Source organism: Phodopus roborovskii, unplaced genomic scaffold (genome assembly GCF_943737965.1).
Source record: "Phodopus roborovskii unplaced genomic scaffold, PHOROB, whole genome shotgun sequence".
Lineage (NCBI taxonomy): Eukaryota > Metazoa > Chordata > Mammalia > Rodentia > Cricetidae > Phodopus > Phodopus roborovskii.
The window spans coordinates 4,755,509-4,782,604 of NW_026126461.1; the positions used below are offsets into that span (position 1 = coordinate 4,755,509).

A 27,096-nucleotide genomic window follows, 5' to 3' on the forward strand; every position below is an offset into this window, starting at 1 on the left:
CTGGGAACACATACCTGGAAAGGTGTGTAACAATTAAAGTTACTTGAGCTTCTCACATCAGCCCAGGACTCAACAGCAGCCTCCACTTTGACTGTGACCCCCCACCCCACTGCCCTGTTTTTCATCCGTTACTTCCTGGGTGGAACTGTCAGGATGCCTGTTGGTAGAGCAGTTCGGGATTCATCTGAGTCCTGGGCAGCAGCACAGGGCATTTCAGGACCAGCCGCACAGGGCATCGCAGGGTCAGCATCACCCAGTACCTGTAAAGCATGTGAACTCGGGCCAGGCCTCATTGTGTGCTGGGCTGAGAGCGTCATTACTGGGTTATCTCATTAAACCACAATCCTGGTCTACTAATGGGAACATAATGTCATCTAGCATATTAACTGGGAATCTAATCCAACTGGGGAAGGCAGAAAGAACATGGGAAAAGTATCGTGGGAGACTCACCACCAGACAGACCTTGCTGCAGGTGTTGGGAGAGAGAGGAGTCAAAACAGCAGAAGGATCTGGAACATGCCAGATCCAGCTAGAAAGTTGGTGCTTTGCTGCTTTTAACCCATTCTTAAAATTGTATTTATCATTATTATTATTATGTACCCATAGTGTGTGGGGACATCTTTGCCATGACACACATGTAGAGGTCAGAGGACAACTTGCTGAAGTCCCAGCAATTAAACTCGGGCTATCAGGCTTGGCGTGTGCCTTTACCCACTGAGCCATCTTGTCAGCCCTACCCTATTTTTTTTTTAAACTGATACATAAAAACAGAGATTGTACGTGCCAGGTGGGCACCTTGTAAGGTTTGATACACATGCACTTTTTGTAATGTTTAAGTTGGATTAAACATCTGTCTCAAGCATTTATCCTTACAATTCTCTCTCTCTCTTTCTCTCTCTCTCAGTTTTCCAGGACAAGGTTTCTCTGTGTAGCCTTGGCTATCCTGGAACACACTCTCTCGGTAGACTAGGCTGGCCTCAAACTCAGAAATCCACCTGCCTCCGCCTCCTGAATGCTGGGATTAAGCGTGTGTACCACCACCACCGAGTTCATTCCTCCCTCTCTTCGGACATCACAACAGTTACTGCTCTCTCTAGGTGTACCACGGTACAACCACAGGCCTATCTGTTACTTACCTCCAGTTTCCCCCCATTCCTCCCTGCTCTGTCTGCCCACCATTTGATCATGAGCCCCTTATTCTCATCTGTCGTGTGGCCAGTGTGTGAGATCCTATATGCGAGTGAGATCATGTGTTTGTCTTCTGTGCCTGGCTGACCTCACTTAAGGATTCATTTCCATCACTGTCAAAATGGCCACACTTAGTTCTTCCTAATTGCTGAAATAGTATCCAGTCATGTGTTTGTATCACATTGTATTTACTCATCTGTCCAGTGCTGGACACTTAGGTTCTAGTTCTCAGCCTCAGAAACTGTGTGAGCGCAGGCATCTGTTCAACAGAACATCATTTCTAGACAAACCAGAGATAGAATTGCTGGACTGTGTGGTATTTCTGTCTTCAATTTTTCGAAGAAATTTGCTGGTTTCTCACCTCATGAGAAATACTCGGCTGGTGTTGTTTTTCTTTCTATTGCCATAATCAAGAGCATGGCCAACCGCAGCTCGGAGAGGAAAGGGCTATGTCAGCGTAGTTTATAGTCCATCCTTCAGGAAAGTTAAGGCAGCAACTCAAGCAAGGAAGGAACCTGGACACAGGACCTGAAGCGGGCCCCCGGGGAGTGGCTTGCTCTCATGGCTTTCTCATACCACTCAGCACCACCGGCCGGGGTTGACAACTGAGCCCCACGCCAGTCATTAGTCAAGGGAAGTCCCCCACAGGCTTGCCACAGGCCAATCTGGTGGAAGCATTTTCTCAGTTGTGGCTCTGTCTTCCCAAATGACCTAGTTTGTGTGAGGCTGACAAAAAAGCTAAGCAGCACAGTCGCTTAAGAGGGGAAGTACCACCGCTCCTTCCTTCCTGAACAGCGTCGGGCTGTGGGTTGTCGCCTTAGGTGAAAGAAAGATGTTAAAGACAGACAGATAGTAATCTAGGCAGAGTCGCCGCCACCTGCCAGGCCTACTCACCAGAACTCAGCGGCACCCCAGAGCCACTGTTGTACCTTCATGTCAGGCAAGGCGCCTGCTCTCTGTGTGAGCCATTAGGGTTTGTGCCATTGGAGTTTGTAAATGCAGGCCCTAGCTGCTCCCAGTCATAGTATCTTACACTGTCTGGGTTCCAGAGGCCCAGTTCTCCAAGGACCTGTCAGAGTCTGTGAAGCTGAGGACCCAAGCCTGTCCCCAGGGCTCTGGCTCTGACTCCCTGACCCCAGTCTTAGTCATGAAGACCCTCCAGCTGGCCTAGAAGCTGTGGAGTTATGGGGAGGGCTACCAGGGTCCCCAGGAGTAGGCTTGGTCATGCTATGGGTCAACAGAAGGGCAAATGTCTGAGTAGGAAACACCTACATATCCAGATCACTGTTTTAGGCAGGGTGTGATGACCCATGTGTCCTGCTTGGGCCTGCTGCCTGCCCTGCTATGCTGGAGCACACAGCCTCCTTTGTATGTTCAGGGCAAGGGTTGAGGCAGGAAACTCGCAGCCCCCAGCAGTCTGGAGGAATTGCCTATGTTTTGAATTTCATCAGGAACCAAGAGGGAGGCTTCTTCTTAGCCTCCAAAGGCTCTGATGTGGCTGTTGAGCAGCAGGCAGGCATGTGAGCTTCTCCAGGCTCCTGTTCTACCTGCCTACTCCACAGGGCAGTCCTGTGCCAGAAGCCTAGCACAGGAGGCTGCCCCCTGGCCTGCATCCCTCCCACCCTGCCACTCTGGGACCAACTACATCAGTTACCATGGAGATGTACCCACAGAGACACCCACCCAGGAACTTGGGATGTGCCATTGAGTCCTGAGGTCACATTTGTACTAAGCCTGGTGACCTTATGTGTGACGGTGGGAAATTGGGGCTGGCATAGAAGGGCTTCCTGGCTTAGCAGGACCTATATGGATGGCTACCCTAGGAAGTCAGGTGTTGCAGGATCTAAAGTAGGCACAGCCTAGACCAAGGCTACTCCCTGCCCATCACTATACTGTCTTTCAGGCTCTGTGTTTCCCTTTGGCAGAGTAAAGGTAGAGGGGGGAAAAAAAAAAAAAAAAAAAAACCTTTTCTGCCTCAAAGGTGGCAAGTAGTTGGAGCTGTAGAAATAGCTAGTGATGTGTTACACGGCATAAAACACCAGTACCCTGCCCACCCGGGCCTGTGCTCTAGATCCAGGTCTGAACAACAGAACTACACTTTAGGGATGGGGATTGCTGGAGGAAGAAGGAAGGCACAGCCAGGGGCTTTCTGCACTGGGGTCCAGGGTCACAACGGAGGCATCGAAGGAACACCACGCACTAGACCCACTCAGCAGACAGTAGGTATAGACAAGGAGTTGCAGGAGACCACAATCCAAGCTGAGGTCAGCCATTACAGGTCCACCCCACACAGGTCCGTGCTTTTACCCTGCGGCCAGCTACACCTCTGCCCGTACTCCACGCTAAAGGAATTATCTTTATTTTGAGAGTGACACGAAGCCTTTCTGGGCTGCAACAGCATTTCAGTTGAGATCACCTCACTGAGTTCCAGCGAAGATCCCCGAGTCTGTGGACCAGCCTGCTGGGCTGGGAGGACAGAGCGGGCAACCCCATTTCCTTCCTCAACTCCCAGAGAGGGGCTGCTGGCAGCCACTCCTTTATGCCCAGTGCCACCGCACCACCCTTGGCTCTCCTTTGTCCCAATTTCTGGGCATCTGGGAAAAAGGACTGAGTGGCACAGAAAGGGAATACCTCCCTAGGCGTGGTGGCCATGACTGTGGGCTGTAGCACCAAGCCCTCTGAGCCTTGTTTTCAAAGCCCTGATGGAGGGTGCAGCCAGACTCCTTGTCCAAAAGTAAAAAGTTGAGGCTTTGGACACCACTAAGCAGCCCCCCTCCCCCCCCCCCCAGAAGGCAAGCAGGTGGAATGTATCCACTGATGTAACTTGCCAGCATCTCCCTGTGGACACATTGTTTCCTGGCTCCCAGCCAGAATGCTCCAGAGCCATCCAGGCTGTGCAGACCGAAACAGCCAGGTGCTCACACTGGACAGTGAGCCTCCTTCCTGGATGCCTTCTGAGGCTCCCATGTGGGCAAGGTGAGTGCATGCTCCCCATGCCGCGTGCTTTTGGGGTTGGCTGGGTGCGTGGAGTGATAGCCAGTGTCCCTTCCACATGCCTCCTTCACCCAGCCATCCTCAGGCCAGAACTCAGAATCTCCCCAGATCTCCCCTCCCATGCTCAGTTGGTGGGCCTGTCTCGGGGAGACACCGGAAGGAACCTTATCACCCCTCTGTGAGGCCCCCATTGTGGCGGCAGCGGCAGCTCTCTTTCCCCTTAAGGGACTTTGGGGACTTAAACACTTTATCCACTGAGCCATCTTGCCTGCCCTCCAGTCCCCTCCCCTCTTGAAGTGGGATGCCAGCGTGTGCTTCATTGGCAATGCCTGGGTTTCTCACTATCTCCTTCAGGAGCAAGAGCTTGTTTGCCCACATGGCTGCCGGTGGGGAAGAACTTGGGAGAATGTGTGAAAGCTTGCAGGTGGCCATCACCAAACCCTCAAGTCTCCCGTTCTGTTCCGCGCTCTGCTTCTTCTTGGCTGTTTGTTTTGACATTTTTATTTCATCCATGTTGACTCAGTCCAGCTTCTTCAGACTCACTCTACCAAGACACACAGCAGTCCTTGGGATGTTTAATCTACGTTCTCAGGCCTCCGCCCTTATTTTACCTAGCTGTTTCTTTCTTTGCTTAACTGTCACTTCCTTCATCATAAGGAAATGAGGGTGGGACTGGATGGGGCTGGAAAGGCAGCCTAGTAGTTAAGAGCACTGGCTGCTCTTCTGCAAGTCCTGAGTTTGGTTGCCAGCACCCACACGGCAGCTCATCACCATCAATAACTCCACTTCCGGGGACCCAATGCCTTCTGCTGACCTCCACTCCCACCAGACCTGCCCATGGTACACATACATATGCACAGGCAAACCACCCATACACATAAAAGTATTTTAATTAAAAATGTTTTTATAAAGAAATGATGAGGGGGCTGGAGAGATGGCTCAGAGGTTAAGAGCACTGGCTGCTCTTCCAGAGGTCGTGAGTTCAATTCCCAGCAACCACATGGTAGCTCACAACCATCTCTAATAGGGTATGATGCCCTCTCTGGCATGCAGGTGTATATGCAGAGCACTCATACATAAAATATAAGTAAATCAAACTAAAAAAGAAGAAAGAAATGAGGAGACCCATTCCTTCATCGCTGAATGGGATAGTGTAAAAGGCAGGCTGTGATCAGAGAGGGGCGTCATTAAATTGTGCTTTTTACTTTAACTTTTATAGGGATGAAGTGTTTTTGCACAAGCATGAGGAATGATCTGAATTCAGATCACCCACGTAAGACCTGGGTGTGGCCACGTGTGCCTGTAACCCCGGTGCTGGAGGAATCTGAGGCAGGAGGATGCCAACACTCACTGGTCCACCACTTTAACTGAAGTCTCCAGCTTCAGTTTCAGTGAATGACCCTGTCTCAAAAATTAAGAGAGAGCCAGGCGTTGGTGGAGCATGCCTTTAATCCCAGCACTCGGAAGACACAGGCAGCCGGATCTTTGTGAGTTCGAGGCCAGCCTGATCTACAGAGTGAGTTCCAGGACAGGTTCCAAAGCTACAGAGAAACCCTGTCTCTAAAAACCAAAATGAAAGAAAAAAAATTAAGGTAGAGCCCAAGTGAGGAAGATACGGGTGTCTGCTTGTGACCTCCACGCTGTGCAGACATGTATGTATAAACACATGATCAGGTACATATCAATCGCACAGATGATTTAAAAAGATGATGTTTTGTTTTGTTGCTTTTTTCCTAAGATTTAGTCACCCCCCACCCTACCCCAAGTTTATATTTTCTTACATTTAAATACTAGTAAAGGCATTTAAAGCTGTGATGTTTTTCTTTCTTTTTTTTTCCTTCTTCTTCTTTTTTTTTTTTTTTTTTTTTTTTTTTTTTTTTTTTTTGTGATTGATTGGCTGCTTTGGGGTGGGGTGTTTGGAAAGAGTGTGAAAAGACTATAGCCCTGGCCTCTTTTCTGTGGATGTTAATATGTTGTGGTTTGTCACATTTTCTCTATGCTGTCTTCTTGTCTGTGCTTTGTTTATTGTCTTCCTGACTTTCCTTAGGCAAATGCATCTTTTTGTTGTTGTTGTTCTTTGGCTTTGGTTTTGGTTCTGGATTCTTTGTGTAACAGCCCTGGCTGTCCTGGAACTCCATCTGTAGACCAGGCTAGAGCCTCAGCCTCCAGAGTGCCGCCTACTGCCTGGTGGCAAATGTATCTTAATCCTCATAGGCTCAGGTTTTTATGCTCTCCTGTCCAATCCTCTCCACTGGACCCAGGGCCTGCCTTATGCTGGGATGTGACTTCCACATCTCTTGATTGTGGAAGGAGGAGACAGAGCAGGTGAACGTTTGTGGTTTGAGGTTCTCTGTAGCCTCCTACCTGAAGATTTTCTGTGAACCCAAGAAACACTGTGAAGTCTGCTTTCTTCTCTTAATCCCCAGAACAAGTGTGAGTGTTGACCCCTGTGGGCCGCAGCTCCTTTTTCTGCACTGGATAATGGGTATTGGAGTCTTCATTCTAGCACTCTTTTTTAATAATCATTATTATTCTCTGTGTTATTTTTCTGTCGGTCATCTGCAGTATGTATTCTGCTGTGTTCTGGGCATGCCACTGGTGCTGTCAAGGCTGCCTCTTAGCTGTCCTTATCACAGGATCGTTTAGCTGGGGATGATGCTTGGTCTCCTATTGCTAGAAACATCCCCGCATTTCAGCTGCTTGCGGGCGGCTCACTCTTTGATCTTCCTCTGTGTTCCTGTTGGCAGGATCTCTCCTGCACAGTGCTATTGCCCCATCTTATTTCCACGTGAACAAGCCTCCTTCCAAAGGCACTGGCATGGAGTGTGTGTTCTTTGTTCTCTCTGGTACTCTGCTTTCTGTCTTATTAGTTTCCCCCCTCTTTCCATGCCCCTCCATTGTCGAGACATGATGTGTTTTCTCTTTTTAAGTGAGACTGTAGTATTGGCAAGCTCTTTTTCACCCAACCAGCCATGATGTGTGAAAGATATATAGTCATATGCTTGTGTTTATTTTCTCACATGTCAATCCACACAAGTTGGGTCCCTCTCCATGAAAGAGCAGCAATTTCTGATTTCCGCCACCCCTCCCTCCCTTCTTCCTTCCCTCCCTCCCTCCCTCTTCCTCCACCGCTATCTTTTCCCTGCTCTCTCTTTCCCCTCTGCAGTTATGTGTTCTCAGACCCGCCCCTCCCTCTGGGTGCTCTGTCTGGTTTGACTTTTTCAGTGTGTCTCACTTTGACAGTCACACCGCTGAGTTGGCATTTCATCCTGGCACCCCCCCCCCTCCCCGGCTCTCTTCTGCCTTTTGTTCGACTTGCAGATGGGTTGTTAATTTCCACATGTCTTATTATTTTTTTAACGCCATCATCCCCTCTCACACAGACCGTTTAAGTTCCGGTGATTGTGTGAAGTGCTCCCACAAATAAGCTGTGTGTTTAAGACATTCACAGGCTTCAGATTGCCTAAGGTGCCTCCTGCTGCCTCCGTGTGTGAGTACAGCTTGGCTGGGTGACAAGCCTGCAAGTTCTCTGAAGTTCCTCTCACCGGGCTCCTTTGTCTACATTAGCAGAGAAAGAGGAGCAATTACAGTTGATTGCCTGGCTGATTGACTGATATGCGCCTGGAAGTCCTTTCGATGTTGGTGGCTTCCTCCATTATTGGGACATCAGCCGGTGTCGTAGCTCCTAGCCCTGGTCCTTGAAGGATGAACATTTCCCTCACACTGTCAGCCTAGGGTTCTGCAAAGCCAGTGCCTACTGCCACCTCTTGGTTCTTTTCAGGGTTCTTTTTACTGCTAACGGCTGCACCTTCTCTCTGGTTTTATTTCTGGCCTTTCACTTTTTAGCAGTTTCCTGGTTGGATGTTGCAATGGCTGTCAGTTGACACTATAGTGCTACGAGCTGACCTTTGCCTCACCCCAGACCTGAGGACAATTAATTGCTGCTGTGGTGGAACAAGGGGTGGCCACCTGGAGCATTGACACATGGGGGTTCTGCCCGGTCTTCATGACTCCAGGACCCAAGGAATGGCAGCATTTTAACACACAACTTCCCTGGAGACATGGCCGGGCAAGAGGGACAAACAGAGCCTGGTACCAGCACAGGGGACTCCTGTGGATACTGAATCAATTAATGTAGCAAATAAATAACACAAGCACCTGAGGAGTCCCCCTCCCCAGCTGGCCCCGGGTGGGAGTACGCCCCCCAAACCAAGTGGGTCTGGGGCTCTGTGTGGATCTTGGTACGTGGCAGCTATCCTGTGACCCGGGCTTACCTCCAGGTTTTGAGTAACGGAACTTCCCCAGAAGCTGGCAGCTTTCAGTGTCTCCCTTTCGGTGGAGACAGGAGCTCCCCATTGTCCCTGGCGTGTTCGAAGGGTGAAGAGCAACATTTGCAGGAACTGAGATGTCAGGTGCAATGTGGCCATCACCCTGTGTGGGGTGGCTCTCCTCTGATAAGTTAGGTAAGGGTCTGGGTCCCTGAGAAGGCTTTAGAGATGCATGCTTGACTCAGCTCAGCAGCTACTTTCTGGGGCTGTGGCAGGCACATAGTCAATGGTGCTGGCCACAAGGGCTGCCCAGGAAAGGCTTTTTGTCCTCCTAGAGCCATACTCCTTGGGATCTGACCCAGCAGCGAGTGGGGATGGACCCCATCACTCCTAACCAGCACACAGCCCACCCCACCAAGCTGGCTCAGCCTCTTGTCTGGATCAAGGTCAAGACAGGAATGGAAAGGCCACAGAGAAAGCACAGCCAATGTCCCTTCTTCTAGGGGCTCAAGTCCCTTCCTGCTTCTCGCTGGGACAACTCCCTCTCTGTGTCATGTCCCCAGATCTTGATGGGAATCAAGGACAGTCCCTCCATCCAGCTAGTCACTGCAGTGACAGTGAGCGCTGGCAGGCTTCTGACTCAGTGTCTCTGTTGCCACTTTAGGCTCTGACAACTCTTATTGCACATCCTGTCCCACTGGGATAGCCCCGCTCCCTGGCTGGGCTTATGTCCTTGGAGCCGAGTCCAAGCAAGTCCTCCTTTATGTCATACCTGTCTGGTATCTTACACACATGACAACAGAAACTCCTCACTTCTGTGAGAGCCAATACAGTGTCAGGCTCTATACCTGGGACAGATGGTCACTTGCTGCCATGTCTGGGAATTCACTGAGTCAGCAAGCAGTGGAAGGCTGCATGACAATTAGCATAAAACTAGAGACTGGGGGTACCCAGGAACCCTCAGTGGGGGTTTCAGTACAAGTTGCTGGCAACCAGTGACCCCTGAACCCATTTAAATGCTGAAAACACTGAGGCTTCGCGAATAGTAATGTGCTATCTCAAAGTCACATTGAGAGTGGACACTCCAGTCGAATGTTCCAGATCCTTTCCTTTCCCCTCACATTCAGGATTTCTCTAATCCCTGAAAGTGGTTGGGTTAGTGTAACAGGTACAGAATTGGCACAGGGGACATCGAGTTGGTGACATGTGTATTGGGTTGTCTGGTGCAGGTGTATAACAGGGAGGATAATTCAAGGGAACATTCAGGAAGCCCTGGAGATATCCACTGGCTGCAACAATATGTAGGCTTTCTTGGGAAGAAAGGGATGGGAAGAGCCAAGCTTTGGATGGCTGCCTGGAGGCTGGAATAGAGGGTAGACTGGGGGGAGACTGCCCCCTCCTTCCAGCCACCATTGCGTGCTTCATAAGGACAACAGCCCTGGATGGCAGCATCCAAATATAGCATCCGGCTGTCACGCCTAATCCCAGGCTTGGACACATGCTTGTCTCCAAGAGTGTGGGAGCTGTTGGAACTCACCCTGCCTGACTACAGACCCTGCTCCCTACCCCCACTCAGCTGGACTCAAGGTCAGCTTCTCTTATCTAGACAGAGGGTCCCCATGATGGGGGTCCCAGGAGCGCTCACTCTAGTAGATTGCACTCAGTCCACAAGGGAGGCACATGTGCCCAGTCACAGGAACTCAGTAATCAGCCACTGTGCCCTGTGCCCTCAGCCCCCAGGCCTGGACTCACTGGCACAGAATAGACCCCTGTCCAGACCCTGCTGCCCGTGCTGGCAAAGAAGTCTGCAACTTTGCTTGGATGCTGGCTGAATTTTAACACGGCTTCATCTCACAGCCCCAGGAGCTGGTTCCTGACCAGGCCTGTTCTCAGAGGTGGCATTGTGCCCACCCTCCTGGTGGGGCCTCTCCATGGGGAGCTGGCTTGGCAGCTATGGGCTGCATCTGTGTCTGAGCCAGCTGCATGTGGGGCCAGTGATGGATTTAGAAACTTCTCTTCCTCTGAGCCTGGGCAGAAGCACTAGTTGCCTTCCTGGCCTAGGGCCTTAAGAGGGGGAATGGTGGAGGAAGAAGGACAGGGGGACAAGGTGCCAGGACAGAAGAGCCTTCTCAGGGGACAGAGGAAGCAGCCACATAGGTAGAAGAGGGTTTTGCACTGGCCCTCTATGCTCTATAGATCTCCTCAGTGAGTACTCTGATCTGTCTGTAAAGGGAACACATACACCTACTGTCACAAGGCTAGGTAAGGAGTGAGCTCGCCATGACAGCAGGTTCCATGGTTCCCTGACCTCTGAAAGGCAAGCCTTAGCTATCTCAGGAATATATTGTGAGAACAAGCCAGCCATGAAGTTATAAGAGACTGCAACCCCAGTCTAAATGAGACCTATTTCATATGCCTTTAGTTATCATGAAGTGTCCACTAGTGATGGAGTCTGGGCCTGGCCCTCCCAGGTCCTGGCATCCACCTTGCACCATATCCCTGTTGCCTTGGAGCCTACACAGCCCCGTCTTGCCCTCTCCTCCTAGACCTGATTCTCTGCAAGCTGGACCTTGCTGAGGAAGCCTGGTAGGTCATGAAGGAGTGATTGAGCTATGACTGCTCTGTAGCCAGAGGAGTCCCAGGCCTGGGTTCGGAGCGGGTGTGTGATAGCACTGTACCACACTTTTCAGCAACCTGTGTTTCAGTCCCCAGAAATGTAAGCAAAATGCAGGATCTCTGGATTGTAGCAGTCCCCTTGGCTGGGGGCTTTTCTTTGTGGGGACCGTGGAGGGCCCCACAGGCTCTGCTCAATGGTCTCCCACTTGGCTCTGGAGTCGTCATCCCAGACGAGCACGCAGCTCAGTAGTCACACAGATGACATCACTTGCAGATGTAGAAGACAGCAAACTCTGTTAACTGAGCAAGCCGAAGAAGGCCCTGTGGGGAAGAGGGACACCCTTCCTCTAAACCATGGGGCCCATGGACAGAGCTGGCAGATAGCCCGGATGGGTCAAATTGCTCACTGAGGAACACGTCCCTGATGTCTCCACTTTCTCCCTGCCCTCAGATCTTCCTTCCCCTGGGATCAACGAGACTTTCCCAGCTCTGGGTGTGCAGAGTGTGGGCTTCGTCTCCAACAGGTTGCTGAGTTAGAGACTCACCCCTGCAGACCAGGTGCTCACACAGAAACTGTGTGAGCCTCCTCTGCCCAGACCTGAAGGCCAGAGTGGCGCCCTCTGGTGGGCACTGGAATTCCAGACATCATTCTCATCTCTGTTCTCTGGGCCTCATGTGCTTGCAGGGCTGGGTGAGGGGGGGGAAGGGCGGGCACATGATCCAGCAGGGAGTCTCCCTCTTGCCCCTGGACCCCTCCCAGAGTTCCTTCTCCCATGTTTTGTCCCTTTTCTGGATTTCTCCAAAGAAGAGGTGCCCAGCAGTGGTCAGCGAGTGCCATGTGCACCTGTATGAGACAGATGACTTCCGACTAGAGCTTCTGCACTAGGCCTGTCGTGCTGTTGCTGGTTATTGACCCCAGGGTCTTGGAATCTGACCTATACTGCCTTGTTTTGGACAGTACTCAAGCAAATCCCTTGCACTGCCTGGGAAATAGTGTTGCTTCAATGTCAGAAGTCTCTTTTATACAACTCTGGGTAACGTCATCTTAAAATATTCATTTGCTCGCCACATGGTTAGCGGAATGCTCAGGCTGGCCAAAAGTACAGGGGCCTCTTAATACTCAGCTGCGCTCTGGGTAGCCAGGCACAGGGAGGGATCACTTGCTGAGTGTCCATCTTCTCCCTGGTGGACCAGCCACACAGTGTGAATCTCAGAAATACACAGCTGGCTCAGATCCCACCAGCCCAGCATTTTCCTAGCCTAGGAAAGTGCTGAAGTATTTTAATCCAACAATTAGCAAGACTTCCTCATACATCTGCCCGGTATCTGAGGGGGAGGGGGAGCTTCCTACAGCACTAGGCAGCTCGCTTAGCTTGTCTGAACACCACCAGCAAACTGGATGGGCTGTGTTCTCCGGCACTGGAGTGGAGACCTGTGCAGACTGGCTGTTCACTCCATTCCTGACGATGCTGCACCAAGCATGCCAGGATTTTCTGCAATCAGGGACGCAGCCTCTACCCACTGCAGAGAGTCTCTTGCTGGCTATTTTTGGAATCTTGGGTAGACTCTTGGCCACCAAAGGCAGAAACCACCATCTAGAAGGCAGCTGGGCCCAAGCGCCTCACAAGGATCAGCTTCTTCTGGATTGATAGAGTGGCTCCCAACACTACAAGGAAGCAGGTGCTAGCCAAGAGAAAGGGTGGGTCTCTTCATGGAAGAGGAGGTCGCAGAAATAAGTGTTGGCTAGGATGGTGTGGATGCCCATGTAGGGGGATCATGAGTTTGACGCCAGCATGAACTACATAATGAGACTCTGTCTCAAAATAAAAAGAAGAACTGAGTTTTATCAAAAGTTTCTCAACATCAAATGGCATTTATCTCCCTTGACATGTTGAAGTGTGATTTTATGATGGATGGCAGATGTAAAGTTGTCCTTTGATATGTTCTGTACAGTTTAATTGATAGCTTCTGTGCAGCTAGATGGAGCATATGGGCACTTTGCAGAGGCCTTCTACACCTCTTCATTCTTCCTGTCTTTTTCTCTTTGTTTATTCATTTATTTATTTTGAGGCAAGGTTTCATAATGTAGACCAGACTGGCTTCCAACCTACAGATGCCCTGCATCTGGAATGCTGGGATTAAAGGTGTGCTCCACCATGCCCAGCACACTGTATACTATTTACATGTTAGCCTGGTGTGTTCTCTAATTTACTTGCTGGTTTTATAGTTGATGCTTTCTGCTCTCCCCCACCCCCTTCCACCTCAAATTAGACTCTTTGGAATCATGTCTATTTTGTTATAACTTTGTTTTGTTTTTCTAGAAGGCTTTCTCTGTGTAGGCTGTCTGGGAACTCACTGTATAAACAGGCTGGCCTCAAACTCGAACTGGCCTGCTCCTGCCTCCCCAGTGCTGGGACTAAAGGTGTGTGCCACCATGCCCAGCCATTGTAGCTATTTTAAAGAACCAGCTTTTGAAATTTCTTATTTGTGTTATTGTTTTTTAATGTATTAGTTAGTTTTAAATGGCCATTAGTGGTTTTAAAGACGCATAATTTCCGGGAGAAGGGTAGTATGGGCACCGTGGCTTGCATGTAAAGGCCAGAGGACAACCTTGTAGCATTGTTCTCTCCTTCAACCTTTATGTGGATTCTGGGAACTGAACCCGGGTTTCTAGGCTTGCACAGCAAGAGGCTTTCCCTCACGGAACCATCTCACAGTTCTTTCTAAAAGTCTTGATTTGGATACTCGATTGGTGATTTTCTTTAATACCAAGCATCTCTCTCTCTCTCTCTACACACACACACACACACACACACACACACCCCACACTGCCTTGAACTCACGAAGTGGTCAAGGAGTCCATTGTCTTTCTGCCTCAGCCCCCCAAGTCCTAGGATTACAGGGGTAGTGCGCAACACTCCTGGCCTTTTGTTAATTTTATATTCATATCACAATAATAATTTGCAATTATACATTTTCTCAGAATTTATTTTGGTGCTGATTTCATTAACTTTTACATACATGGAATACTGTTGCATTTCCATAGCTGCCTGTAATTGAATGTTTTAACTCTTAATGACCCTCGAATTTGGGTGACTCTCAAGTTACTTGCACCTTTCATTCCTAGAGACTGCATTCTTTAAAGATACCTTAGCATTTTAGGGCTGTGTGTGTGTGTGTGTGTGTGTGTGTGTGTGTGTGTTTCTTTGTTTTGGTTAGCCTTAGCTGTCCCGGAACTTGCTTTGTGCACCAGACTGGTCTACACAGAGATCTGCCTGTCTCTGCCTCCCAAGTGCTGGGATTAAAGGCTTGCACCACCAAGCCCATCAACATTTTAGTTTTTAATACTGGAGCCAAAGAATATTGTCCTATGACTTTTGCTTCAGAAATTTATTGGCTTTTTTCTCTGCTGCCTAGTATGAATCTGGGGACTTTCAACAAGATTGTTGATTCTTGTAGAATCACAAAGTCACTTACTTTGTATTCATTTCATACTGCTTTTGAGCTAAACGGTGGAAGCATGCAAGGTCCCTCCTCTATGAAGATGGGAAGATGTACATATGTCTGTCAGAGCCCCAGCCTCCAACCCCAACACACCCACACATACACATATGCACACACACACATATACATGCACACAGACACACTCACATTCATACATATACATACACACATGCACACACACACACTCATACACATGCACACACACACACATATACATGCACACACTCACACTCATACACATGCACACATACACATACATATACATGCACACAGACACTCATACATATGTACACATACACATGCACACACACAAACATGCACACACATACATATGCACACACATCCACATGCACACACACATATACATGCACACAGACACACTCATGCACTTGCACACATATACACACACACACTCACTCACACTGGGATTTGCAGACCCTGGTGCTGTAAATGCTGCTCTGCCTGCATCCGTTCTGCACTGCAGTGTGCTGCCGGGCAGCAGCCCCCCATGCCTGCTTTCCTACCTGCCTGGCCCTTCTGCTTTTGTTCTCCTCTGCTTTTCAAGGCTAAGTAAGATTAGGACTTTGCTGGCTAGGTCACAGCAGTGTGAGTAGGGGAAGGGGAGCTGAGATCTCCAAAGAGGACCAAGCCCAGGTGTGAGTGAAGGTCATAGCAGTCGGTTGTCAGCCCAGGACCCATATGGCTTAGCTTGAGGCAAGGGCACTGGGAGGGGACTCCTGTTTCAGAGAGAGGACAGAGAAGAAGGAGTTCTGTGGAGAAGAGGCCTCCACCCTCTACCTACAGTGCCCCACCCTGACCCAGCCCAGTCAACCCTAGTCCCCACAGTGGCCAGGAGGCCACAGAGACCTCCCACTTCAGGGAAGCAGGAAGAGGCTGCTCCATGAATATGTCACCAACCACCCCCTGCTGTCCCAGAAATGAGGCACTGATTAGAAATGCAGTGGCCTGGGGTGCAGTTTTCTTCCTAAAATAAACTCCGGTGGGACCATGAAAATAATGTATACTACCTGCAGAAAACCGCAGCCCACTGTCCCTTCACTGGGAGGAGCCCTAGAAGCTTGGCTCTCCTACAGGGACACCCTACCAGAACTGCAGGCTCTGGGCCGCCATGCGGACCGATCCACTTTATTTGTTCAGCATCTTCATGTAAAGATGTACCTGGTGGCACCCTAGAATTCTTCCTGAAAGCTGTCTTCTTAGTAGAGGCCCCTCCAAGTGCCTTTACAGTGTGCCAGTTTTTGCTTTTCATGATCTTGGCCTCGGTTGTATACTTCCTCTTAGTGCCTGTGTCCACATCTCATACATTTTGCTTTGTTTTGAGATAGGTTCCCATGTAGCCCAAGCTGGCCTCAGACTCCCTCTGTAGCCAAGGGTGACCTTGAACTCCTGATCCTCCTGCCTGCATTTCTCAAGTTCTGGATTACAGGCAAGCACTACAAGGATCAGTTTGTGCAAGACTGGGGATGGAAGCCGTGCTTGGTGACATTTTTTTTTAAGGCCACCTATTCTTGAGTAGTGCAGGGTGACTGTAGTGCCTGCGCTACAATCTGTTCCACTAATCAGGTGAAGGCCTAGAGGTTTAAATAAGACAAGACAGCGGGTCATTCGTGCAACAGGAGTGCAGGAATGCTGAATGGCGTTTATTGAGGGGAAGGAGCGGGCTTGTATACTGACTCACAGCACAGTGGAAAACCATCAAGGGTCAAGAGTGAAAGCTCTCGGGCTCAGCTCCTCCCCAGCAGATGTGTGTTAGCAAATCAAGAAGAGAACCAAGAACTACTCTGGGGCAAGATGATCCAGCCAACAGCTTCAGGCTTGCTCAAGGTGCCTCGGGGCTCCATGCAGGGCCCTACGGGCAATTCAAATTTGGTCTCTGGAGTGTTGGGATTACAGGTATCCCCCCCCCCCACACGCCTGGCTTCCTTTGTGTCTGCATAAGTGAGGCTAAGTCCTTCTGATATGTTCATTAATCATTTCTATTTGCAGAAGAAATATGTAGGCAGCCAGCCATGGGCTTTCCTGTCTGCTTGTCTGCAGGCTCCCTCACCCTCCCCACCAACCCATGACAGCTGGCGTCTTGCCAGGCCCTTGAGGCTAGCCCCAAGTGGGTCAGCTGGGGGTCGGAAGCATAGCAGTTTGTCCCAATAGGTTTAGAAGCTACTAGAGCCTCCAGACTGTGCCCATCCTGGGGGAGGGCGGCAAAGGCTGGTGCCAAGACAGGGAACAGAATCCCAAGGGTTTCTCCATGGACCCAGGTCACTCAGCTTTGTCAAGACTTTATAGGACAGAAAAGTGCACACAGCAAGCCTTACCATTAGTGGTTGCCAGGGAAGAGGCCAGGAGGAAACTTGTGGCTATGATGTACCCATTCTGTCAGGCCTTTTACCACATGTAATTAGCTCTGTCCTGTCACCTGAAGAGGGAGCTGTTCTTCATTTGAAGGTGAAGCCACCAATGCATGAATGTGTGAGATGAAGTCCTTCCGGTTGCTAAGAAGTGGAGCTGGCACACAAACCCGGGTGGTGAGTGGCAGGACACAGGCTCAGATACTTGGTGTTAAGGGCAGTTGGGGCCAGAAGGGGGACAACAGCAACCTTAAGGTGTCCCCAGGGGAGCAGACTCACTGTGTGCATTAGTGGGCAGCAAGTAGAAGCCATTAACCATGGGGCCCAAAGCCATGGCTTGAGACCCAGAGGTTTGGAAAACTCCCACTGTCGTGTTCAAGAACATTCCAACAAAAGTTTGCTTAGGGGCCCAGAATAGCAAGCCGTAGCCAAAAAAGGATAATTATTCAGTTACATGAGAACTGAAAATTAGGGACTTAGAGCCAGAGCACGCTTCATAACTATTTTAAGTCCTCTAGTTATCTCTGTGTTCTTTTAGCAGAGGCATGTCCACCCTCCAAGGGGAATTCTTTTATCTCATCTGACTGATAGAACACGCACAATAGTTACTGAAAGCCTCAGCTGTCACTTCAACACAAACAAATGGGATGCAGCAGGCAGCCAGCCCCACCCCACAGATATTTTTAGACATAGGTGGCTTCCATCTAGAAGGCTAAAGTATCAGGGAGAGAGAGTCCAGGTCCCAGAATAGCAAGGCCACACACTCAGCCCCGTGTAGCCTTAGTGTGCAGGCTGTGGTAGGTTGACTTCCAGCATCAGGGACTCCTAACTGTTCTGGTTAGCTGAGAAAGACATGGCACCTCCTACCAGAGACATCCCAGGGCTAGAGGCCTTTGTTCCGGGTGATTTGTCACCAAAACTATCTCTGGATTTGGGTGAACGAGGACAGTCTACTGGTGCCCAGCTGACCAACATCAGCTCCAAGTGTGGCCTTTGACTTTAAACAGGATATAATTAATACTCGCGGTGTTTGAAGTCTTTTGTGATGAGATCCAGGCTGTCCTGACTTCCCATAGCTTTCTCCTCTGTGTCCTCTAACTGAACCATGAGGCCTCTGCCTGCCCAGTGTCAGTGGGCAGTAGGGATAGACCACTCCCTCTCTCCCCATGTCTCGTCAATCAGGCTCTGATGTGAGCTGGACAGGGTGGCTCATGACCCAGAAGGGGATGGCTTACTGGCCAGTCCGTTTAGAGGTCACATGACACGCCAGGACTCGGCAAGCCCCCACCACGAGGGTTGCTTTCACCAACCAAGCCTCTTAGATATGTAGAGGGTCTCCTCAGGGTTGGTTTATGACCTTCGCTCCATTGATACACTTGCTAGATTAAAATACGGAAAGCTGTTTTTTATTTCTTTGCCACCATTTTTGTTTAGATCCAGCATCTTCCTTGGTCCTTGGTATATCTCTTGATTGAAGAACTTTCTTTAACCTTCCTTGAGGCACACATGGGTCTGCAACTCTCTCCACTTCTCTCAGCTGCTTTTGTTGTTTTAAAAGAAAAAATCCTGCAAAGGGGGTTATGGGGGGGCAGCCTTAATCCCAGCACTCCAGAGGCAGGTGGAACTCTGAGTTTGAGGTCAGGAGACCAGGCTGGTCTACAGAACTACTTCCAGGACAGGCTCCAAAGCTACACAGAGAAACCCTGTCTCAAAAGACAACAAACAAGCCAAAAAAAAAAAAAAAAAAAAAAAAAAAAATCCTTATCTTATCTGGATATTTGAAGGAGGTATTTGTTGAGTATTGGCTTCTGAGGTACCAGCAGCATGACTTCCTCTGCCCAGGGGGTCTCTGACTTGCCTGTCCTGGGAGGGGGAAGTCAGCACTAATTACTATGGGCAGTCCTAACCCTCTGTGCCACCCCCCTGAGACTCTTTCTCAGGCTTTTGGGCTTTGGTGTGTGTTTGATAGTCTCTGTGTATTTGTTGTGGAATAATCCTTTTGTACGCTGTGAAAATGTGTTGCTCTCATTGTTAATAAACAGCTAGTTGGCCGGTGGCTAGTTAGGATTTTCAGGGCAGAGAGCATGCTGGGAAGAAGGGCAGAGTCTGGGGAGTCTCCAGCCAGACCCAGAAGAAGCAACATGGGAAGTTCATAGATGAAGTAAATGAGCCTCGGGGCAGCAGGTAGATTAATAGAAGTGGCTTAACTTGAGTTGTAAGAGCTGGCTGGAGACAAGCCTAAGCCATTGGCAGAGTCGAACTATGACACTTGCACACCATAACTGGGAACAGCAGAGGGTCACCTTATATATTCTCTCTCTTGGTCTGTCTGTCTATCTATCTGTCTATCTATCTATCTATCTCTTGCTCACTCTCTCAAGATATCTCTCTCTCTCTCTCTCTCGTGTGTGTGTGTGTGTGTGTGTGTGTGTGTGTGTGTGTGTGTAAAAGAGAGAGAATCTGTGCTTAGTAGAGGCATGTAAACATGTGGGTACAGGCATTACACATGAAGGCCAGAAGTCAATATCAAGTGTTTTCCTTTCTCCCTCCACTTCATTTTTTGAGACGAGATCTCTCCCTGAACTTGGGGATTGCAGTTTCAGCTACACTGGCTGGCCCACTGGGCCCCCAGGGTCTGCCTGCCTACCCCCTCCCTCACACGTGCAGTGCTGGATTGCAGGCTCTCACTGCTTCTACATGAGTACTGGAGATCCGAACTCATGTCCTCATGCTTTCCCAGCAGGGCTTTACCTACTGAGCCGCCTCCCCAGCTCCAGCCCACCTTACTTTCCTTTCCATTGCCATGTTGGGAATGACTGAGGGTCTTCTCTGCCAGTGAGCCAGGCCCCTAGCCAGATTCACAGTCCGGAGCTGCCATTTCAGTTTGCTCACGTTTGCAGTAAAGAGCATGGTCTCCCCAGGCATGGGTCTCGTGAGAGGTGACTGCATTTAGGGGGCACCATGTAGACTCAGATGACACTCATTCCAGCCTCTGGCCTCCTGTTGCATGCTCAGTCACACGTGCCCACGTTACAGGCCATCCTCAGGCCTGCTTGCCCTGTGCCATTTTCCTCATCTGCACATCTGAGATTTAATGACAGCCCTGATGGCCACCTGTTCCAGCCTGCCAGTCCCGCACCTGCACCATGCATGTGCAGAAGCAGAGGGAGCTTGCTTACCCGAGAGGGGTTTGGAAATACCCACAGGGCTGGATCTCATTAAAAACCAATGCAAGCCGGTGGTGGTGGTGGTGGTGGCGCACGCCTTTAATCCCAGCATTTGGGAGGCAGAGGCAGGCAGATCTCTGTGAGTTCCAGGCCAGCACGGTCTACAGAGCTAGTCCCAAGATAGGCTCAAAAGCTACAGAGAAACCCTGTTTCGAAAAATAACCAAAGAAGAAGAAGAAAGAACTTTGTGGCTTGTGACCCATTGTGGCCATTGTGCTTTCCAAACTCCCCAGCAAGTGAGATTTGGACCCAGACAAGGAAAGTCCAAACACTCGGCCAGATCTAGGCCCTGAAGCCAGGTGTTGAGAGTAGAGAAGTAGTCAGCATATAGAACCCATGTCCTTACCCTCCTATACAGCTCCAATCCCTCTTCTGTAAGGTCTTGAGTCCCAGAACACTCCAGAGTAAATGAGGTCACCTGCAGAGCCTGCGGGCCCCATATCTGCAACACGGGAGCATCCAGGGGATGATGGCAACCACAGCTGTTGCCATTAGGATGTTTACAAAGATCCAGTAAGGCCATCCGTTCCTTAGGACAGCCACAGACCGCAAGCCCTCGCAAAGACCTTTCTTCTTATGTCATCTATCCAGAAGAGCCTGGGGAGTGTGAGCTGGGGAAGGAGATCCCTCCACTCCAAGAGGATATTTGATTCCCACGGTCTAGCCTGGAAGGTGACTCCAGAGGGCGCCAAGGACAGGATTCACTTGGGGGATGGTTCCTTCTGCTTCATTTAATGAGTCCATGACCACAAGCTGTTCAGGGCCAGCCTTCACTGACTCTCCCTAAGGAGCTTTGCCTCCCTCTACCGTGGTGACAGGGGGAGTCTTAAGACACCCACAGGGGCCTAGAATGAGATAGCTTATTGTGGGCTTCGGGGTTCCAGTGTTTCTGGCAGAAGTAAATCCCCGTGGCCTTCTTCAGTTCCCAGAACCCACATTGTGGGGAGAGAGCCAATTCCTGCAAGTCACCCTCTGGCATCCATGTATCATATACAGATCGTCTCTCTCTCACACACTCATTCACTGAATGAATGAATGAATGAATGAATGAATGAATGAATGAATGTGAAAGCAGTCAGAGGACTTTGCCTAAGCCAGCAGGTCTCCCTCAGATCCTTGCCCACAGCCTCTTCTTCCCTACTGATGGGCCACTGACATAAGCCGGTAGGTGACCAGCTTAGTGCGGTGACCTTTGGTAGGCTGACAACGGGAATGTAATGGGTGAAAGGCCTGTAGTCTTGTCCTCAGTCTCTTGGCCTAGGGCTATAGCAGGCACTTGGCACCTCAACATCTAATAGTTGGGCTCATAGTCTACTGGTAAAGGACATCTAGGAGTAGCCAAGAACTATCTAGATCCTTAACTGCTAGACCCAGGACTCTGCCTTGGGGCCTGGGCTTCTGGGAGGAGGGAAAGGACTGCTTGCCACTGGCTACACAAGGCTGAGTGCCAGCAGGGTCCTCTGACAGCCTCCTTTTGTACCCACAGGAGCTACGGGAAGCTCACCTACTGTACCAAGCACTTGGCAAACAAGATTGGCTGTTTCTGGCCCAATCCAGAAGTGGACAAATTCTTCATCGCTGTCCACCATCACTACTTCAGCAAGTGCCCGGTCTCTGGCAGAGCGCTGCGGGACCCTCCCAACAGCGTCCTCTGCCCTTTCATCATGCTCCCCATCACAGTCACGCTGCTCATGACCGCACTGGTGGTCTGGAGGAGCAAGCGCACAGAGGGCATCGTGTAGGTGTCCCGGGTGATGGGGAATTGGGGCATCATGGGCCTGGCCCAGCAACAGCATCAGGATGACGGCAAGGCAGGCCCCACATTGCACTCTGCTATCTAACCTAGTTAGCACAGGACTTCCGAGTGGCTCTGCATTAAGCTGAACGTGCTCTAGGTGGAGGTCTCTAGAAGGGAGCAGGGGGGTATGCCCCTACTTCCCTCTGAAGGAGTTCTAAGTGCCAGATCTCTGGTTTATGCCTCACTACTGGGGACTTTCTTGACCTCCAGGCAAGACTGCATAGACATGTTTGTGGATGCGTAGTTTGTGATTAAAAGAGTATTCTTAAACTTGGGAAGTGTTCTAAATTCTGGGTAGAAAGAACCTATACAGGGAGGCAAAGAATGGGAGAAAAATCAAATCACCTCTGCAGGTCTGTCTTTTGCAGACGAGGGTTTATCTCGGAGCTCTGACTGGATGACTCAGTCTAAGGTCTCCTGTGTGTGCTCAGGGCTTCTCGTCGGGTGTTTCTGATGCCTTTGGCCTCTACTACACAGTCCCTGATTTCTTCTTTCCTTCCCCCCACCCCTGAGACAGGGTTTCTCCGTGTAGCTTTAGCGGTCGTGGAACTTGCTCTGTAGACCATGCTGGCCTCGAACTCACAGAGATCCTCCTGTCTCTGCCTCCCGAGTGCTGGGAATAAAGGTGTGCACCACCATCACCTGGCACAGCCCCTGCTTTAAGTCCTTGGAAATAATCATATACATTCAACGCTATCAAGAACACCTAATATGCCAGGCAGTGGTGGCCCACACCTGTGATCCCAGGCAGAGGGCAGAGGGCAGAGGGCAGAGGCAGAGGCAGAGGCTCTGATCTCCGTGAGTTCAAGGCAGTCTGGTCTACAGTGTGAGTGCCAGGAGAGGTTCCAAAGCTACACAGAGAAACCCTGTCTCAAAAAACAAACAAACAAAAAGAACACCTAATATGAGCCAGATCTAAGGGCCCTTTGATCATACTACTTCCCTAAGAAAGCCCCAATACACAGGACAAGCGAAGGCCAAGAGGTACCAGGGATGTGACTTCCTCCTCTACTCATCACAGCGATAACATTAATTTGAGGATGGAGCTATGGCAGTGCATGTCTGGAATTGAAAAGCACTTGGGGGGCTGAGATAGGATTGCTGTGAGTTTGGAGCTAGCCTGGGCTACGTAGGAACACCCTGTTTAAAAACAAAAAACAAACTGAGGGAGAAGGGGAAGAAGAGAGAAGAAAGGGAGGGACAAAGAAAAATAAAATAAGATTGGACTCATTTGCCTGAACTGGAGACCAGCCTGCCTTCCAGGGCTTTGACAAGGACATCCACAAAGTGGGGGAAAACCAAGACTTTCTTAAGTCACAGAATCCCGTAGCAGCGAGACAACTGGGGACCTTGGCTCGGGAAATGGAGCTGGCCCAGTGTGTTATCCCCTGAGCTGCCTGTGTTAACGAGCTCTCAGGGTTTCCGGTAAACCAAGAAGGCAGGAGACTGAGGTCATCCTGAAAGCCGGGCCGTCCATCTGAATGTGCTCAGCTAAGCAGTGGGCAGGCCGGAGCCCGAGACCCCTCGCCTATCAGCCTGCTAGGGAAGCCTGGTCCACCGGGAGTGGATCATGACCCATTCATCAAAAAAGAGCACTAGAGGTGCCCTCCTGAAGACAAGTCAGAGTGTGGGCCAGAAGTCTTTAGTGTTTGTTCTCAGTGATTTCTCTTCTAGGAACTCATCCCAAATACGTAATTAGACGTGCAAAATGGCCCATAGGGACTGTGAGCGGAAGAGACACCCTCAGCGGCCTGACAGACGACCGCTCCATCAGATTAACTCCAGATGACAGAAGGCAACTCGGTTTCCTTAAATGACATACAGGGGGGTGTGCTTCATAGAACATGGAGTTCAGTGAAAAGGGCAGACTTTAAAACAGGAAATCAAGGTGACCTCTATGTTGTGCTTGTTTACACATACAGTCCCTATCCCCAGGCTACATTATACTGGGGGAAGTCATGTAATAGGCATTCCAGAAGACAGAACAACACAACCAGTAATGCATCTGGCTGCTACCATCCCAGTTGCTGGATGCCGTTCCCTGGTGAAGGCTGACAGAGTCCAACCTGAACAGCCTGTTCTAGCTGCGTGTCCTTGAGCAACTAACTCATCTCTGGTAGCCATGTGGAAGATGACTTGGAGTATGTGAGCCGTCTGCCCTTTCCCGGTGATGGTGTTTGATATCCTGAAAGACCAAGTAGCCAGTCAGAGGAGCCCTTAGGGCCAGACAGGAACAGTAATGCCTGAGGGGAGACAGAGCTAAGCGCAGGGAAGCGGTGAAACACATTTTTAAAAAGATTTCAACAGCCGGGCATCGATGGCGTACGCCTTTAATCCCAGCATTAGGGAGGCAGAGGCAGGAGGATCTCTGTGAGTTCAAGGCCAGCCTGGTCTACAGAGCGAGTTCCAGGACAGGCTCCAAAGCTACACAGAGAAACCCTGTCTTGAAAAAAAAAATTTCAAAATTTATAAGCACTTTTCCTGTACATATGTATGTGCACCACGCACATTGCCTGATGCCTTCGGAGGTCAGAAGTAGGTGTCAGAACCCCTGGAGGTTACAGATGGCTGTGAGCTGCCATGTGTGTGCTGGGAATGGAATCTGGGTTTTCTGGCAGAGTGGTAAGCGTTTAACTGAGCCATCTCTCCTGCCCTGAGATGCTTTTCTCTGTGGTTCACCTCCGTGGTGAGCTAGAAGACCTACAGCACAGCGCTTTTCAAGGCTGTTCAGAAGAGCAAATTCCTTATGGGACTAAGCCAAGACAGGCTATGGGGCTGCCTACTTTACTCTGTCTATCCATGAATGTCAGAGATAGAAAGTCCCTGAGAGAGGCAATTTACAAAATGATCCCTCTTCTTGAACCCACCCCAGCCACACTTCCTGTCTACATACCGTGCAGGAATTTCTCCAACATTCTGGCAAGAGGCTGGGGAAACTTGTTTTCTGGTCACTCCTGGTGTTAGGGCAGGAAGTGGGCAGAGGTCCCTGGAGGGCAAGGGCAGGTGACAACTTCTGCTCGGCACAGGCTGCCATGACAGCATCTGCACCCTGCACAGGCCCACCCCATCCAAGGCACAGAGAGATGCAGTCAGGCTTTCATTTTGATATCTTCTTTTAGGGAGTTCCAATTTCCAAAGGAAGACAGAAGGTGGCTCAGTGGCTCAAGTGCCATGTGAGCATGGCAGAGGGGGAATTAAGAAAGTCCATGAACGCCCAAATGAAAGAATGACAAGTATTTATTTGGGGAACACTCACACAATGAAGGTAAAGAGCTGCCCCAGTCTTCTGCCCCTGGAGGTCCAGGATGCTTCAATGCAGGTCTCAGACCACCACCCAGGAGAGAGGGGCAGAGATTGCTCTCTGTCCACACATAGCACCAGAGCTTCCGCCCCTTGAAGGGGCCAGTACCTCAAAGACTATTGGCTGAATGAGTCCCCACAACACATGGGGACCTAGGTTCAATTCCCAGAACCCATGATAAAAAAAAAAAAAAAAGCAAACAGGCCCAGTGGTACCACTTGTAATCCCAGTGCTGAGAAGCTAAGAAGGCAGACAAGTGACTCTCTTGGGGCCACTGACCAGTGAGCCAACCCAGACCAATGAGATTTCCATATGCATATCTATGTGCCCCATACACAAATGCAATTTGCCATGTACAGTGATGATAGCAAACTGCCTGGGTCAAATCAGATGGCAGCTCCACCAACGGAGAAGCAAACTAATCAAATCAGATGGCAGCTCTACCAAACGGGGAGGGGGGCAAGGCAGTGGCTCCCCGCCCTTCCGTTTCCTACCTACCAAGGAATGATGTGGGCCTTAGACAGCTCACTATTTGCAAAGAAAGCCCTTGACATGCCCCAGCATGTCACAAGTGGTCATTTCACTTTGGCCATGGTCACTCATCTTTGCACAGGGACCTGTGACCTGACTACTGCACGTGTGTGACTGTCCCCGCTGGGTGTACCTTTCTACCTCTCAACATGTCACTTTCTGTCACCCAGAAGCTAGAAGGAATCCTTACTGGTGCTAACTAGTACCTTGGAGGGCTTTCCTCGTTCCCGTTTGCCTCAAACAGACCTGTAACAGTCCCTTGGGGTGCACAGTCCCCTGCTTTCCGGGAAGCTGTTCTCCGAGGTGTCAGCAGACTTGGCTCCTCCCAGGGGCTTGCAGATTCCAGTCACTGGGACAGGCCCACCCAACAACCTCACCTGCCCATAACTACCTCTTTAAAGGCCCTCTCTTAAAACAGGGATCTGTGGTCTTGGGGCATAGGACCTCAACATATGAATTTGGGTGTCTGTTGGAGGGACAACTTGCCCATGACAAAACCCTGTCTCCCTGCTGCCAGCTGGCTCCCTGCAGCTGGTTATGTTATGGGCCCATGTTGCAAATCTCCATGAAAACTAGTGGAAAACAACTTTGGCCAGAAGAGCTGGAGACATCGCAAGAGAGAACAGAAACCTGCTTCTCATCAACGCCCATCAGCTCACATTCTTGTTGGGAAATTTGAGGCTCAATTAGGAAGGCGGGTGGTGGGGAGGGTCTCCGGGGAGACTCCCTGGAAAATTCCAGAGCCCGAGTTCCTGGCTTTCATTTTGTCTCATTTTCAGAAAATAGGCGGGGCTTTCTCCCCCAATGACACATTCCAGACCAGATAACCATTCTTGTTCCTGAGCAGATAATGTTTCTCCCCACCACCTAGATAAGAAAGATGAGGGGCAGAGGGAAGAAAAAAGAAAATTTGCCAGGTGGTGTTGATGTACACCTTTAATCCCAGCATTCAGGAGGCAGAGCAGGTTGATCTCTGAGTTCGAAGCCAGCCTGGTCTACAGAATGAATTCCAGGACAGCCGGAACTACACAGAGAAACCCCGTCTGGAAAAAAAAAAAAAAAAAAAAAAAAAAAAAAACTCAAGAGAAAAGAAAATGTTTGTGTTTTCTTAACAGCAGGGTGGGAGTAGAGAATGTTCAGGAACATGGAGGAAGTCTGTGGATCAGAACTGTGGAGGAGGACGGCAGGCATGCTACTGTAGGAAAAGAGTACCTGTCAGCCAGGCAGGAAGAAAACACCGGCTTGGAGCCTGCGGGAAGGGTGGGCCACCTCACTCACCTCTGCTCCCTGTCAGACTCCAAAA

General features: G+C 50.1%; 1 protein-coding gene across 2 annotated transcripts in view; it reads left to right on the top strand.

The window, feature by feature from the left end:
• The window catches only part of Ramp1 (receptor activity modifying protein 1), a 43,188-nt gene extending 21,243 nt beyond the window's left edge, over window positions 1-21,945 (top strand). The window contains exon 3 of one of the 2 annotated variants that reach the window (XM_051190783.1): window positions 21,650-21,945. In XM_051190783.1, the coding sequence (XP_051046740.1) occupies window positions 21,650-21,905 (256 nt within the window). In that variant the 3' untranslated portion in view covers window positions 21,906-21,945. The remainder of the gene's footprint in view (window positions 1-21,649) is intronic. The other variant, XM_051190782.1, reaches the window with a different exon arrangement.
• The last annotated feature ends 5,151 nt before the right edge of the window (window positions 21,946-27,096 follow it).